Here is a 17629-nt window from a genome sequence, read left to right on the forward strand (position 1 = left end):
TTTATCCAATGCAGCTAGACGTGCTCTCTGGTTGAAGGGATGCCCGGGGGATCTACCTTCAAAAAATAGACTTTGTTCTATACCATGTGACGGCCATTTCCTCTTCGGTCAAAAATTGGAAGACATTTTAGAGAAAGCAGGAGATAGGAAAAAGGGATTCCCTCGTTTTCCTGTGGACTTTAGAAGGCCTTATTTTCGGAGGGGCAAATTTAGTAGAGGCCGCCCCCCGGGAGATAGAAGGAATTGGGACTCCAGAGACAGAAGGGGATCTGGATACATGTTTAAAGGTCCCTCAACATCGGCGAAAAAACCCTCCCAATGACGCCAGGCCAGAGGTGGGGGGAAGGCTTTCATCTTTTCTCCCAGCCTGGGTAGACATCTCCCCCAGTCATTGGACTCTAAAGGTCATCGAACACGGCCTAAGAATAGATTTTATTTTTCCACCGCGACAAACTTTTGTTTTAACGCCCCAAAGAAAGACTCCAGAGGAGCAGCTAGCCTTTGAGGCAGAGGTACTGGAGCTCGTATCAAAACGGGTTCTTGTGGAGGTCCCGGGGGAAGAGCAGGGAAAAGGTTTTTACTCTCCTCTTTTTCTCATACGAAAACCAGACGGGTCCCTGAGAACTATTATCAATTTAAAAAATCTAAATCGGTCAATAGTAAACTGCTCCTTCAAAATGGAGTCAATAAATACGGCCATAAAACTCTTATTCCCAGGTTGCTTCATGGCAGCCATAGACCTGAAGGACGCCTATTACCACGTCCCAATTCATCAAGACCACCAAAAATACCTAAGGGTGGCGGTTTATGTACAAGGCTGTCTCAGGCACTATCAGTATGCTGCCCTACCATTCGGCCTATCAATAGCACCGAGAATTTTTACAAAATTAATGTCAGAGGTCATGTCTTTCCTCCGCTCTCAGAATGTAGTTATAGTTCCGTATCTGGACGACTTCCTCATAATAGGGAACTCATCAACACATTGCCAAACACAAATAGAACAAGTCATATCAACGCTACAGCGGTTGGGGTGGAAAATAAATCTTGCCAAATCAAGGTTGATGCCGGAGCTAGTGCAATCTTTTCTGGGTTTAGTCCTGGATTCCAGGCGTCAGCTTTGTCTTTTGCCAGAAAACAAGCTGATCAAAATTCAAAATCTTGTAGAGTCAGCAATTCATCACCCCGCAATGACATTGAGAAGGGCAATGTCCCTGTTGGGATCTCTGACGTCCTGTATACCCGCAGTAAGATGGGCACAGTTCCATCTAAGACAATTACAATGGGAGGTCCTGTCAGCGCAGAGGTGGTTAAAAGGGCATTTAGAGGGAAAGCTACGCATTTCATTAGAGGTAACAGATTCCCTAAAATGGTGGACCATAAGAGACCATTTGACATCGGGTCCAGTGGATAACTCCAATAGACCAGGTCATCACCACAGATGCAAGCGGTTCAGGATGGGGAGCTCATTTGGGGACACTCTCAGTTCAGGGATCTTGGTCCCATTTAGAATCACAACAAGCGTCAAACCTAAGAGAGTTGTGGGCTGTAGAAAAAGCTGTAAAACATTTCCTTCCCATCCTCCAGGGTCATCATACCAGGGTCATGTCGGACAATCACGCAGTTGTTGCATACATCAACCACCAAGGGGGGACGAGATCCCCTTCCCTGATGAAGTCAGCATCTGTCCTCCTACAACTAGCGGAGCGCCACCTACTATCCCTCTCGGCTCTCCATATAAAAGGGGTCGAGAATATAAAGGCAGACTACCTAAGTCGCAAAACACTGAGGCAAGGAGAGTGGTCTTTGAATCCCCGGGTGTTTCAACAGATAGTGCAGGCTTGGGGCTTACCTGTGATAGATTTATTTGCCACCCTAAGCAACAGGAAGGTAGAGAGCTTCTGTTCACTAGATCCAAGAGAAAAACCCTTCGCGGTAGATGCTCTCCAAATACAATGGAATTTCAGCCTCGCATATGTGTTTCCACCAATAGCGATGATTCCGACGGTAGTAAGAAAAATCAGAATGGAGCAGGCGAGAGTAATTTTGATTGCTCCATTCTGGCCAAAAAGACCTTGGTTCTCCCTCCTGAGACAAATGTCAGTGACCGATCCATGGATTCTGCCGGAAATTCCGGACCTGCTTACTCAGGGTCCAATATGCCACTCTCAAGTGAAGGGCTTCCATCTTGCAGCCTGGAATTTGAGAGGGCATTACTGAGTAGGCAGGGGTTTTCACCAGGGTTAGTTTCCACCTTGTTAAAAAGTAGAAAGCCAGTAACATCAAGGATATATGGCAGAACATGGAAAAGGTTTCTGGAATTTTCGGGGCAACCTGTGGGGGACAGGGCTCCTGTGGGTACTATTTTAGAATTCCTACAGGCGGGGTTGCAACTAGGGTTAGCAACTAATACGCTCAAGGTGCAAGTGTCGGCATTAGGAGCCTTGTATAATTGTAATCTGGCCTCCAATAGATGGGTGTCCCGCTTTATAAAATCATGTAGTAGGTCTAGACCAGTGGTAATTCAGAGGGTTCCTCCATGGGATTTGAATCTGGTGTTAGAGGCTCTGACTAGTGATCCATTTGAACCCTTGCAGGAGTCATCGATAAAAATACTTACTCTTAAGACTGTACTTCTGGTAGCATTGACATCAGCCCGTAGGGTGAGTGACTTGCAAGCCCTGTCTATCTCCCCTCCTTACACGCAGATATTTGATGACAGAGTAGTGCTCAGACCGGATCCGGCATATCTGCCGAAAGTAGTTCTTAAATTCCATAGGAGTCAAGAAATTGTGTTGCCCTCTTTCTGTAATAATCCTAAGAACCCAGGGGAAGAGAAATTTCATACGCTTGACGTAAGAAGAGCTATTTTACAGTATATATCTCTGACTAGTCAGTGGAGGAAGGATCAATCACTATTTATAGCTTTCCAGGGTAGCAGGAAGGGATATGGGGTATCCAAGGGTACTATTGCTAGGTGGATTAGGGAGGCCATTTCCTTATCCTATGCTTCTCGTGGTGCCCCGATCCCTGAAGGCATCAAGGCTCACTCCACCAGAGCCGTGGCTACTTCCTGGGCAGAAAAAGCAGAGGTATCGATTGATCAAATCTGTAAGGCCGCTACCTGGTCCTCACCGTCTACCTTCTTTAGACACTACCGGCTAGATCTATCCTCCTCAACTGACCTTACCTTTGGTAGAAGGGTGCTGCAAGCGGTGGTCCCTCCCTAAGGTGTTCCTTTCTCCAAAAATCTCTCAGGTGTGCTGTCATGGGAGACGGGAAAACACCAAGGTTACTTACTGGTAGCCAGTTTTTCCGGAGCCCATGACAGCACCTGTATATTCCCTCCCTTCTTTTTCACCCTTTCGGTGTGCACTTTTTAGTGGGTGTTATTTATTATTACAATGTGGTGGTAGATTGCCATGTGTACTAACCAAGGGGCCTCTCATGCTCTGAAAACCAACTGAAGCGAGGGAGAGGTACCGCCCTTTTATTTCAGTAGGTTTCCTGTCCCGACTGGGCGGATCCCTCTCTCAGGTGTGCTGTCATGGGCTCCGGAAAAACCGGCTACCAGTAAGTAACCTTGGTGTTTTTCCCTGCACAGCCTCTCATTTTACTCCCCCGCCCTCAGCACATCCTCTAATTTTATTTCCACGCCTTCTGCACATCCTTTGATTTTAATACCCCTCCCCTGCGCATCCCCTCATTTTATTCCCCTCATCTGCCCAGCCCCTCATTTCATGCCTCCCCTGCACTTTTCTTTTTATGCCTGCCTGAACAGCCCCCATGTTATGCCCACCCCACACTTCCTGTCTTTTTATGCTTGCCTGCAGAACCCCTCATTTTATGCCCCCCCCCCGCAAAGCAAATTATTTTATGCCCTCCCTCTGCACAGCCCCTCATTATATCCCCCCTTTGCACACCCCCTCATTTTATTCCCCATCCATCTGCAGACCCTCATTTTATTCCCTCTATCTGTCCAACTCCTCATTTTATCCTTCATTTGCACAGCCGCTCATTTTATCTCCCTTTTTTGCACAGCCGCTCATTTTATCTCCCTTTTTTGTACAGCCCCTCATTTTATGTCTCCCTGCACAGTAATATAATTTAAAATAAAGCTTATACTTGCCTAATCCAGGCTCACGTACACAGACGCAAATACAATTGAGTCCAGGGGAAGAGCGAAGGCCAGGGCATAGGTAGAGAGAGGGGTGAGCGGTTCCAGTGACTGACACTGCTCCCCTGTGTGCCCGCGCCCAGGCCTTCACTGTGCTGAATTTCCCCAGCATAGGAAGGTTACAGGTGGCCATAGGCATTCAGCAATTCTTTTTTTCAAAGTCTTGTCCCCTCGGATAGGCAAGAAGTAGCGCCCAAGGCAGGTTCCCACCCTTCCTGCTTGTCCCGGCCCTGGTGTTCAGCTTAACCCATTTGGTTTTCTCGATAGAAAACAATGAAAGCTTACCTCCTGCAGCGCTGCTTTTCCCAGTGAGTGATATGACATTGTTGTGTCACATGACTTTTGATTGGCTGGACATTATTAATATTCCTTTTATGCAGACTTCCCCTTTGATGAAATAGCAGCCGATCAACTTCTGTGAGTAGGGTTGACTCTACTGACAGATTCTATGCAGTGGCAGACAACCCATTTAACAAAGCTTTTCCTATGGGATAAACTGGACAAAATAGTTTAAAGTAGTTGCAAAGTTTATAATAACAATAGCATCCCACATACTGTACAAATAAACCAATTCTTTACTAAAATAGAAATAATTTTTCTGAAGGTTTTTTGTTTTATTTCTAGGTGTGGTCTTTAGCCGCGACATAAGGATCACTGTGGTAAGATTCAAGCTTTTATTGAAATGCAGAAGGGCTCCAAGAATGCTATATTGCATGCAGTACCACCTATTGTATGTAGCAGTCTTAAAACCAGACTGCATGTGCAGAAGCATATTTCAGGGGGTTTGCACCTCAGCAGTGCAGTGCAGGCAGTCTGATTTGGCTCAGTGCAAGATTTCTGAATGTGTCTACTTGTGGATAGTGACAAGCCGGCATAAGGAGTGTTTGGTTTGTGTTTAGTTTGACTTTACATCCTAAATCCTGTAGGAAGGCTCCTTAAAGGGTCTAAATCTTTGTCGTCTTCCTCCCTGAAAATGATGCTTGTATATTTAAAGGGAATCCGTCAGCAGGTTTTTGCTATGTAATCTGAAGACAGCAGGAGATAGAGGCTGAAAAAAAAAAGAATTCAGTGATGTGTCACTTGTCAAAGAGCATACTGTTGTTTACTAAGTTTGAAGGATTTATTACTAATATATTAACATTGCCAGACTAGCCTGGGAACCCCCTCCTGTGATAAGCAGCTCACAGTCTATGGACATTGTACATACAAAGCCTGGGGTGGGCAGGGTTAGCATTCTAAATCTAAGAACTTTGTGTGAGAACTGCTGCACCCAGTTAACGGATACATCGTTGGATTCAGCTTCTCTTTGCATACATTACACTGCTCTCAGTTGAGGCAGCAAACACCTGATGACAGATTGCCTTTTAATTTCCCAGAAGAGCATTGCATGGCCTATAAGTCTTATGTAGTCGCCTTGTCCTCTCCACATAGAGAAATGTTCCCCGTTTTCCTTCTATAGTAACCTACATAAGGTACAGCAGTGGAGTTAGTTTTCTTACCAAATTAGTTATCTTCTCTGGTCCAGTCCTCCTGTTGTCCCCATGACTCTCTGATTACGGGTATGCTCACACTGGCGTATATTCATTCATGCGCGAGAATATGGCTGATTATACGGATGACACTCAGCTCAAACTTTCTCAGAGTGTTAATCAATTTATTAATTAAAACTCAATGTCTCGGTGAGCGTACGTTGGTCTGCACTCAGATGACACCCATAGTCTTGTATGCGTGCGCGTGATCCAATAATCGGATGCACTCCCAGCATGCTGCGATTGTTTTCTCAGGCCGAATCATCATAAAACAATCGCAGATCGGCAGTGCCCCATAGTATAACATTGGCAGAGGGTGATCCGATAACACATCTCGGCCGTGTTATACAGTAGTGTGAACGAGCCCTACTACGGACTCTAATATGTTAATTAGTAGCTATTCTCACTATGGACGCCATTCAGAGTCACATTGACCGCTTCCCATCACTTTGCTTTTTTCTACTAGAACGTGCAACTTTCCATTAGGACATGGAAAGGCAGCGATTCTTCTCCTGGAGCTGGAGTCTAAGTACTCTTCTAGAAGTCACTTTTGCCCGACGCCAAACGAGCTCTCAGTGCTTTTCATGGATAGAACTTGTACCTACTTTGGGGCTCCTCACATGTCCATGTATTTTTGCAAAAAAAATACATACCAAACCATCCCATACCAAAAATCAAAGCACAAAGATGTTTGATTTTGATTTGGGCCATGAATCTACAGTAAGAAAAAATGTGACATCACGCTGATGCCATCAGTGTGCCGTCTGGCTTTTCTCTGACCGAGAGGAGAAGCATGAGCATCCTTTGCCACTTTTTTATACTGTGAAATAAACCTAGTTGTAAGGACACACTGATCAGACTTTCCTGAAAATCTGATCCAAAACAATGATGAAAATTGGTAATTTTTTGCGTTCCAGTTACAGACGTCTGAATGAGCCCAGTTCTTGTTACTAGCGCAGAGACAGCGGTGGGGAATGAGAGCTGTCAGTATTTGTGTGTAGTAAATGAAAATCATGCAATTTTTCATGTAAAAAAGTAAAGAAAGAACTGCTCTTTACATAAAGAGTTAATAGGTTGTTTGCTCTGCAAAATGGTGTCTCAAAACAATACAACTGATTCCGCAAAATAAAACAAGCCCTAACAGGAGACAATAACAACAATGATGACTGATGGACTATGACAATGAAAAGCAAAATGAGTGAGAATAATACGACCAAATTCTACTTGTAAGAAAGACACCGATTCTATTCCTCATGTATTTTGTTACGGAGGAAATGATGATTTTGTGTTGAAGTGCTTCTTTAGCATCTCTGATTGAAGAAACAAAACTAAAGGAAAGAAAATTCAATACTAAGCATTGTTTCTTGTCTATGTTCTGTAACTTTTGTTTTATGTCCTTAGAACAATTCAGCACATCTGTCTCTCGAGCAGTGCTTGCATATCATGAAGTCCATTCAGTCTGACGTCCATATTATACTGTAAGTATTTAATTCCTTAATAGATAATAAGAAGCGTAACCAGGGGTTCAGCAGAGGGGGCAAAACACATCTGAGTGGGCGCTCATCCTAGGTGACCATGTTTACAGCTGCCGAGGTGCTTCAAAATAATAGTGGGTAAAGAGGAACTTCAGCAGGTGACCAGGCTGTTCATGTGAAATGTCTCTATACAAAGGCCAGGACTGATATTACCACCATGCCGTGGCCATATGGTCGTAGATATCAGTTCTGCAGGAAAGTTTGAGATTACAGTACAATTATAGATAGCAACTTACACACAACCACCTTTCTGATGGAGTTGTTCACTTTTCTCCACTTTTTTCTCTCGTCTGCAGAGATTACAACAAACACACATTTGACTTCTCAGATTTCCACTACCATCCCCATCTATTACCGGCATTATAAAACTGCATTCTGCTGTCACTCCAATGCTGAGCTACTGCTGCCGTATCTATTATATAATTGTCTAAGGGTCACTTCCCTCTGTCTGTCCTTCTGTCACGGTTATTCATTCGCTGACTGGTCTCGGCAGCTGCCTGTCATGGCTGCCGCGACCAATCAGCGATGGGCACAGTCCGGAAGAAAATGGCCGCTCCTTACTCCCCGCAGTCAGTGCCTGTCGCCTGCATACTCCCCTCCGATCACCGCTAACACAGGGTTAATGCAGGCAGTAACGGACCGCGTTATGCCGCAGGTAACGCACTCCGTTACCGCCGCTATTAACCCTGTGTGTCCCCAACTTTTTACTATTGACGCTGCCTATGCGGCATCAATAGTAAAAAATGTAATGTTAAAAATAATAATAATAATTTTAAAAAAACTGCTATACTCACCCTTTGTAGTCGCTTGCGCCGGCCACCATTTTCCGTTGCAGGTTCCGGTGGCAAAGATGATATGGCAGAAGGACCTGCCATGACGTCACGGTCATGTGAACGCAACGTCATCACAGGTCCTGCGCTCATGCCAACCCTGGGACCGGAAGCTGCCGTGGACTACAAGGGGGCCTTGGAAAGGTGAGTATATGTTTATTTTTTAACCTGTGACAAACCTGGCTGGGCAATATACTACGTAGCTGGGCAACATACTACGTGGCTCTGTGCTGTATACTATGTCACTGGGCAATATACTACGTGGCTCTGTGCTGTATACTATGTCACTGGGCAATATACTACGTAACTGGGCAATATACTATGTGGCTCTGTGCTGTATACTACGTCACTGGGCAATATACTACGTCACTGGGCAATATACTACGTGGCTGCGCAATATACTACGTCACTAGGCAATATACTACGTAACTGGGCAATATACTACGTGGCTGCGCAATATACTACGTCACTAGGCAATATACTACGTAACTGGGCAATATACTATGTGACTGGCCAATATACTACGTGGCTCTGTGCTGTATACTACTTCGCTGTGCAATATACTACATGGCTCTGTGCAATATACTACGTCACTGGGCAATATACTACGTGGCTGTGCAATATACTACGTCACTAGGCAATATACTATGTGACTGGCCAATATACTGCGTGGCTCTGTGCTGTATACTACATCACTGGGCAATATACTACGTAACTGGGCAATATGCTACGTGGCTCTGTGCTGTATACTACGTCACTGGGCAATATACTACGTCACTGGGCAATATACTACGTCACTGGGCAATGTACTAAGTGGCTGCGCAATATACTACGTCACTAGGCAGTATACTACATAACTGGGCAATATACTACGTGGCTGGGCAATATACTACGTGGTTGGGCAATATACTACGTCACTGGGCAATATACTACGTAACTGGGCAATATACTACGTTGCTGCGCAATATACTACGTCACTAGGCAATATACTACGTAACTGGGCAATATACTATGTAACTGGGCAATATACTAGGTGGCTGGGCAATATACTACGTGGTTGGGCAATATACTACGTGACTGAACAATATACTACGTGGCTGGGCAATATACTACGTCACTGGGCAATATACTACGTGGTTGGGCAATATACTACGTGGTTGGGCAATATACTACGTGACTGAACAATATACTACGTGGCTGGGCAATACACTACGTCACTGGGCAATATACTACGTAGCTGGGCAATATACTACGTAGCTGGGCAATATACTACGTAGCTGGGCAATATACTACGTGTCTGGGCAATATACTACTTAGCTGGACAATATACTACGTGACTGTGCAATATACTACGTGGCTGGGCAATATACTACGTGGCTGGGCAATATACTACATGGGCTGTGCAATATATTACGTGGACATGCATATTCTAGAATACCTGATGCGTTAGAATCGGGCCACCATCTAGTTTATCCATATTACTGCAACTGCTGTGTGGTACAAAACGGTACTCCTCTTTGTGTCCCACATAATAATAATGTGTCCCTTACAAAGTAAAATTTGCCCTTTGTGCTCTCTAGACAGTACAGTTGCCTCCTAGAAAATACTAATATCCTTTGTGAGTGCTTTAGAGCAGGGGTCCCCAACTCCAGTCCTCAAGGCCCACCAACAGGTCATGTTTTCAGGATTTCCTTTGCATTGCACAGGTGATGCAATTATTACCTGGGCAAGACTAAGGAAATCCTGAAAACATGACATGTTGGTGGGCCTTGAGGACTGGACTTGGGGACCCCTGCTTTAGAGAATAAAAGTGGTCACATTACATCCCCTGATGCCGCCACAGCTCTCCCCCCCCCACATATTATATTACAACCCCCACTCTGTATCATGGCCCCAAAGGACCCTTACCTTCGTGTGCACACAGTATGGTATCCCCAAAGCTCCCCACTCACATTATGATGTCCCTAATAGTACCTCACACAAATTAATAGACACACAATGTAATAGACACACAGTATGATGGTACTCACAGCCCCCTCCTAACACAGTGCGATACACCCACATCCACAACACAGTAGGATTCACACCCATACAACACAGTGTGATTGCATCACAGTAGTGCCCACCAAAAAGTATAACCCCTCTACTGCAAATACGGACTCAAAAAAACTAAACATAAATATACTAGACTCTCATCAGGCCCTGGGGCACAGTCAGCGTCTTGGCGCAGAGGGAGTGACATGGTGACTTCATCGATTATGACATCATCAAAATGATTATGACATCATCAGTTCATTATGACATCATCAGTTGATTATGACATCATCAAAATGATTATGACATCATCAGTTCATTATGACATCATCAGTTGATTATGACATCATCAGTTCATTATGACATCATCAGTCCATTATGACATCATTAGTTCATTATGACATCATCAGTTCATTATGATATCATCAGTCCATTATGACCTTATCAGTTGATTATAACATCATCAGTTCATTATGACATCATCAGTCCATTATGACATCATCAGTTGATTATGACATCAGTTCATTATGACATCATCAGTTCATTAAGACATCATCAGTCCATTATGACATCATTAGTTCATTATGACATCATCAGTTCATTATGACATCATCAGTCCATTATGACATCATCAGTTGATTATGACATCAGTTCATTATGACATCATCAAAATGATTATGACATCATTAGTTGATTATGACATCATTATTTGATTATGACATCAGTTGATTATGACATCATCAGTTGATTATGACATCATCAGTTGATTATGACATCATTAGTTGATTATGACATGATCAGTTGATTATGACATCATCAGTTCATTATGACATCATCAGTCCATTATGACATCATCAGTTCATTATGACATCATCAATCCCTTATGACATCATCAGTTCATTATGACATCATCAGTTGATTATGACATCATCAGTTCATTGACATCATCAGTTGATTATGACATCATCAAAATGATTATGACATCATCAGTTGATTATGACATCATCAGTTCATTAAGACATCATCAGTCCATTATGACATCATTAGTCCATTATGACATCATCAGTTCATTATGACATCATCAGTCCATTATGACATCATCAGTTCATTATGACATCATCAGTTCATTATGACATCATCAGTTCATTATGACATCATCAGTCCATTATGACATCATCAGTTAATTATGACATCATCAGTTGATTATGACATCATCAGTTAAGTATGATATCATCAGTCCATTATGACATCATTAGTTCATTATGACATCATCAGTTCATTATGGCATCATCAGTCCTTTATGACATCAGTTCATTATGACATCATCAGTTCATTATGACATCATCAAAATGATTATGACATCATCAGTCCATTATGACATCAGTTGATTATGACATAATTAATTCATTATGACATCATCAGTCCATTATGACATCATCAGTTGATTATGACATCATCAGTTGATTATGACATCATCAGTTCATTATGACATCATCAGTTGATTATGACATCATCAGTTCATTATGACATCATCAGTTCATTATGACATCAGTTGATTATGACATCGTCAGTCCATTATGACATCATCAGTCCATTATGACATCATCAGTCCATTATGACATCATCAGTTGATTATGACATCAGTTAATTATGACATCATTATTTCATTGACATCATCAAAATGATTATGACATCATCAGTCCATAATGACATCATCAGTTGATTATGACATCTTCAGTTCATTATGACATCATCAAAATGATTGACATCATCAGTTCATTATGACATCATCAGTTCATTATGACATCATCAGTTCATTATGACATCATCAGTCCATTATGACATCATTAGTTCATTATGACATCATCAAAATGATTATGACATCATCAAAATGATTATGACATCATCAGTTGATTATGACATCATCAGTTGATTATGACATCATCAGTTGATTATGACATCATCAGTTGATTATGACATCATCAGTTCATTATGACATCAGTTCATTATGACATCATCAGTTCATTATGACATCATCAGTTCATTATGACATCAGTCCATTATGACATCATCAGTTCATTATTACATCATCCGTCCATTATGACATCTTTAGTTCATTATGACATCATCAGTTGATTATGACATCATCAGTTGATTATGACATAATCAGTCCATTATGACATCATCAGTTCATTATGACATGATCAGTCCATTATGACATGATCAGTCCATTATGACATCATCAGTTCATTATGACATCATCAGTCCATTATGACATCATCAGTTCATTATTACATCATCAGTTCATTATGACATCATCCGTCCATTATGACATCTTTAGTTCATTATGACATCATCAGTTCATTATGACATCATCAGTCCATCATGACATCATCATTTCATTATGACACCATCAGTCCATTATGACATCATCAGTTAATTATGACATCATCAGTCCATTATGACATCATTAGTTCATTATGACATCATCAAAATGATTGACATCATCAGTCCATTATGACATCATCAGTTGATTATGACATCATCAGTTCATTATGACATCATCAGTTCATTATGACATCATCAGTTCATTATGACATCATCAGTCCATTATGACATCATCAGTTGATTATGACATCATCAGTACATTATGACATCATCAGTTCATTATCACATCATCAGTTCATTATCACATCATCAGTTCATTGTGACATCATCAAAATGATTATGACATCAGTTCATTATGACATCAGTTCATTATGATATCATCAGTCCATTATGATATCATCAGTCCATTATGACATCAGTTCATTATGACATCATCAGTTCATTATGACATCATCAGTTCATTATGACATCATCAGTCCATTATGACATCATCAGTTGATTGTGACATCATCAGTTCATTATGACATCATCAGTTCATTATGACATCATCAAAATGATTGACATCATCAGTTCATTATGACATCATCAGTTCATTATGACATCATCAGTCCATTATGACATCATTAGTTCATTATGACATCATCAAAATGATTATGACATCATCAGTTGATTATGACATCATCAGTTGATTATGACATCATCAGTTGATTATGACATCATCAGTTGATTATGACATCATCAGTCCATTATGACATCATTAGTTCATTATGACATCATCAAAATGATTATGACATCATCAGTTGATTATGACATCATCAGTTGATTATGACATCAGTTCATTATGACATCAGTTCATTATGACATCATCAGTTCATTATGACATCATCAGTTCATTATGACATCAGTCCATTATGACATCATCAGTTCATTATGACATCATCAGTTCATTATGACATCATCAGTTCATTATGACATCATCAGTTCATTATGACATCATCAGTCCATTATGACATCATCAGTCCATTATTACATCATCAGTTCATTATGACATCATCAGTTCATTATGACATCATCAGTCCATTATGACATCATCAGTCCATTATGACATCATCAGTCCATTATGACATCATCAGTTCATTATGACATCATCAGTTCATTATGACATCATCCGTCCATTATGACATCATCCGTCCATTATGACATCTTTAGTTCATTATGACATCATCAGTTCATTATGACATCATCAGTCCATTATGACATCATCATTTCATTATGACACCATCAGTCCATTATGACATCATCAGTTAATTATGACATCATCAGTCCATTATGACATCATTAGTTCATTATGACATCATCAAAATGATTGACATCATCAGTCCATTATGACATCATCAGTTGATTATGACATCATCAGTTCATTATGACATCATCAGTTCATTATGACATCATCAGTTCATTATGACATCATCAGTTCATTATGACATCATCAGTCCATTATGACATCATCAGTTGATTATGACATCATCAGTACATTATGACATCATCAGTTCATTATCACATCATCAGTTCATTATCACATCATCAGATCATTATGACATCATCAAAATGATTATGACATCAGTTCATTATGACATCAGTTCATTATGATATCATCAGTCCATTATGATATCATCAGTCCATTATGACATCAGTTCATTATGACATCATCAGTTCATTATGACATTATCAAAATGATTGACATCATCAGTCCTTTATGACATCATCAGTTCATTATGACATCATCAAAATGATTGACATCATCAAAATGATTGACATCATCAGTTCATTATGACATCATCAGTTCATTATGACATCATCAGTCCATTATGACATCATTAGTTCATTATGACATCATCAAAATGATTATGACATCATCAGTTGATTATGACATCAGTTGATTATGACATCAGTTGATTATGACATCATCAGTTGATTATGACATCAGTTGATTATGACATCATCAGTTGATTATGACATCATCAGTCCATTATGACATCATTAGTTCATTATGACATCATCAAAATGATTATGACATCATCAGTTGATTATGACATCATCAGTTGATTATGACATCATCAGTTGATTATGACATCATCAGTTCATTATGACATCAGTTCATTATGACATCATCAGTTCATTATGACATCATCAGTTCATTATGACATCAGTCCATTGACATCATCAGTTCATTATGACATCATCAGTTCATTATGCCATCATCAGTCCATTATGACATCATCAGTTCATTATGACATCATCAGCCCATTATGACATGATCAGTTCATTATTACATCATCAGTTCATTATGACATCATCCGTCCATTATGACATCTTTAGTTCATTATGACATCATCAGTTCATTATGACATCATCAGTTCATTATGACATCAGTCCATTATGACATGATCAGTCCATTATGACATCATCAGTTCATTATGACATCATCAGTCCATTATGACATCATCAGTTCATTATTACATCATCAGTTCATTATGACATCATCCGTCCATTATGACATCTTTAGTTCATTATGACATCATCAGTTCATTATGACATCATCAAAATGATTATGACATCATCAGTTGATTATGACATCATCAGTTGATTATGACATCATCAGTTCATTATGACATCAGTTCATTATGACATCATCAGTTCATTATGACATCAGTCCATTATGACATGATCAGTCCATTATGACATGATCAGTCCATTATGACATCATCAGTTCATTATGACATCATCAGTCCATTATGACATGATCAGTTCATTATTACATCATCAGTTCATTATGACATCATCCGTCCATTATGACATCTTTAGTTCATTATGACATCATCAGTTCATTATGACATCATCAGTCCATTATGACATCATCATTTCATTATGACACCATCAGTCCATTATGACATCATCATTTAATTATGACATCATCAGTCCATTATGACATCATTAGTTCATTATGACATCATCAAAATGATTGACATCATCAGTCCGTTATGACATCATCAGTTGATTATGACATCAGTTCATTATGACATCATCAGTTCATTATGACATCATCAGTTCATTATGACATCATCAGTCCATTATGACATCATCAGTTGATTGTGACATCATCAGTTCATTATGACATCATCAGTTCATTATGACATCATCAAAATGATTGACATCATCAGTTCATTATGACATCATCAGTTCATTATGACATCATCAGTCCATTATGACATCAGTTCATTATGACATCAGTTCATTATGATATCATCAGTCCATTATGATATCATCAGTCCATTATGACATCAGTTCATTGACATCATCAGTTCATTATGACATCATCAGTTCATTATGACATCATCAGTCCATTATGACATCATCAGTTGATTGTGACATCATCAGTTCATTATGACATCATCAGTTCATTATGACATCATCAAAATGATTATGACATCATCAGTTGATTATGACATCATCAGTTCATTATGACATCAGTTCATTATGATATCATCAGTTCATTATGACATCATCAGTTCATTATGACATCATCAGTCCATTATGACATCATTAGTTCATTATGACATCATCAAAATGATTATGACATCATCAGTTGATTATGACATCATCAGTTGATTATGACATCATCAGTTGATTATGACATCATCAGTTGATTTTGACATCATCAGTCCATTATGACATCATTAGTTCATTATGACATCATCAGTTGATTATGACATCATCAGTTGATTATGACATCATCAGTTCATTATGACATCAGTTCATTATGACATCATCAGTTCATTATGACATCATCAGTTCATTATGACATCAGTCCATTATGACATCATCAGTTCATTATGACATCATCAGTTCATTATGACATCATCAGTTCATTATGACATCATCAGTCCATTATGACATCATCAGTCCATTATTACATCATCAGTTCATTATGACATCATCAGTTCATTATGACATCATCAGTCCATTATGACATCATCAGTCCATTATGACATCATCAGTTCATTATGACATCATCAGTTCATTATGACATCATCCGTCCATTATGACATCATCCGTCCATTATGACATCTTTAGTTCATTATGACATCATCAGTTCATTATGACATCATCAGTCCATTATGACATCATCATTTCATTATGACACCATCAGTCCATTATGACATCATCAGTTAATTATGACATCATCAGTCCATTATGACATCATCAGTCCATTATGACATCAGTTGATTGACATCATCAGTTCATTATGACATCATCAGTTCATTATGACATCATCAGTCCATTATGACATCATCAGTCCATTATGACATCAGTTGATTGACATCATCAGTTCATTATGACATCATCAAAATGATTATGACATCATCAGTTGATTATGACATCATCAGTTGATTATGACATCAAAATGATTGACATCATCAGTTGATTATGACATCATCAGTTGATTATGCCATCATCAGTTGATTATGCCATCATCAGTTGATTATGCCATCTTCAGTTGATTATGCCATCATCAGTTCATTATGACATCATCAGTCCATTATGACATCATCATTTCATTATGACACCATCTGTCCATTGTGACATCATCAGTTCATTATGACATCATCAGTCCATTATGACATCATTAGTTCATTATGACATCATCAAAATGATTATGACATCATCAGTCCATTATGACATCATCAGTTGATTATGACATCATCAGTTCATTATGACATCATCAGTTCATTATGACATCAGTCCATTATGACATCATCAGTTGATTATGACATCATCAGTTCATTATCACATCATCAGTTCATTATGGCATCATCAGTCGATTATGACATCATCAAAATGATTATGACATCATCAGTTGATTATGACATCAGTTGATTATGACATCAGTTCATTATTATATCATCAGTCCATTGATATCATCAGTCCATTATGACATCATCAGTCCTTTATGACATCATCAGTTCATTATGACATCATCAAAATGATTGACATCATCAGTCCATTATGACATCATCAGTTGATTATGACATCATCAGTTCATTATGACATCATCAGTCCATTATGACATCATCAGTT

At 39.6% G+C, this 17629-nt stretch overlaps 1 protein-coding gene across 3 annotated transcripts in view; it reads left to right on the plus strand.

Moving 5' to 3' along the window:
* The window catches only part of SERHL2 (serine hydrolase like 2), a 219513-nt gene that overhangs the window by 165825 nt on the left and 36059 nt on the right, over positions 1-17629 (plus strand). For all 3 annotated transcript variants that reach the window (XM_069737104.1, XM_069737107.1, XM_069737106.1), the window contains exons 10-11: positions 4799-4833; positions 7105-7181. In XM_069737104.1, coding sequence (XP_069593205.1) covers positions 4799-4833; positions 7105-7181 — 112 coding nt within the window. The remainder of the gene's footprint in view (positions 1-4798; positions 4834-7104; positions 7182-17629) is intronic.

This window comes from Ranitomeya imitator, chromosome 8, assembly GCF_032444005.1.
Source record: "Ranitomeya imitator isolate aRanImi1 chromosome 8, aRanImi1.pri, whole genome shotgun sequence".
Taxonomy (NCBI): domain Eukaryota; kingdom Metazoa; phylum Chordata; class Amphibia; order Anura; family Dendrobatidae; genus Ranitomeya; species Ranitomeya imitator.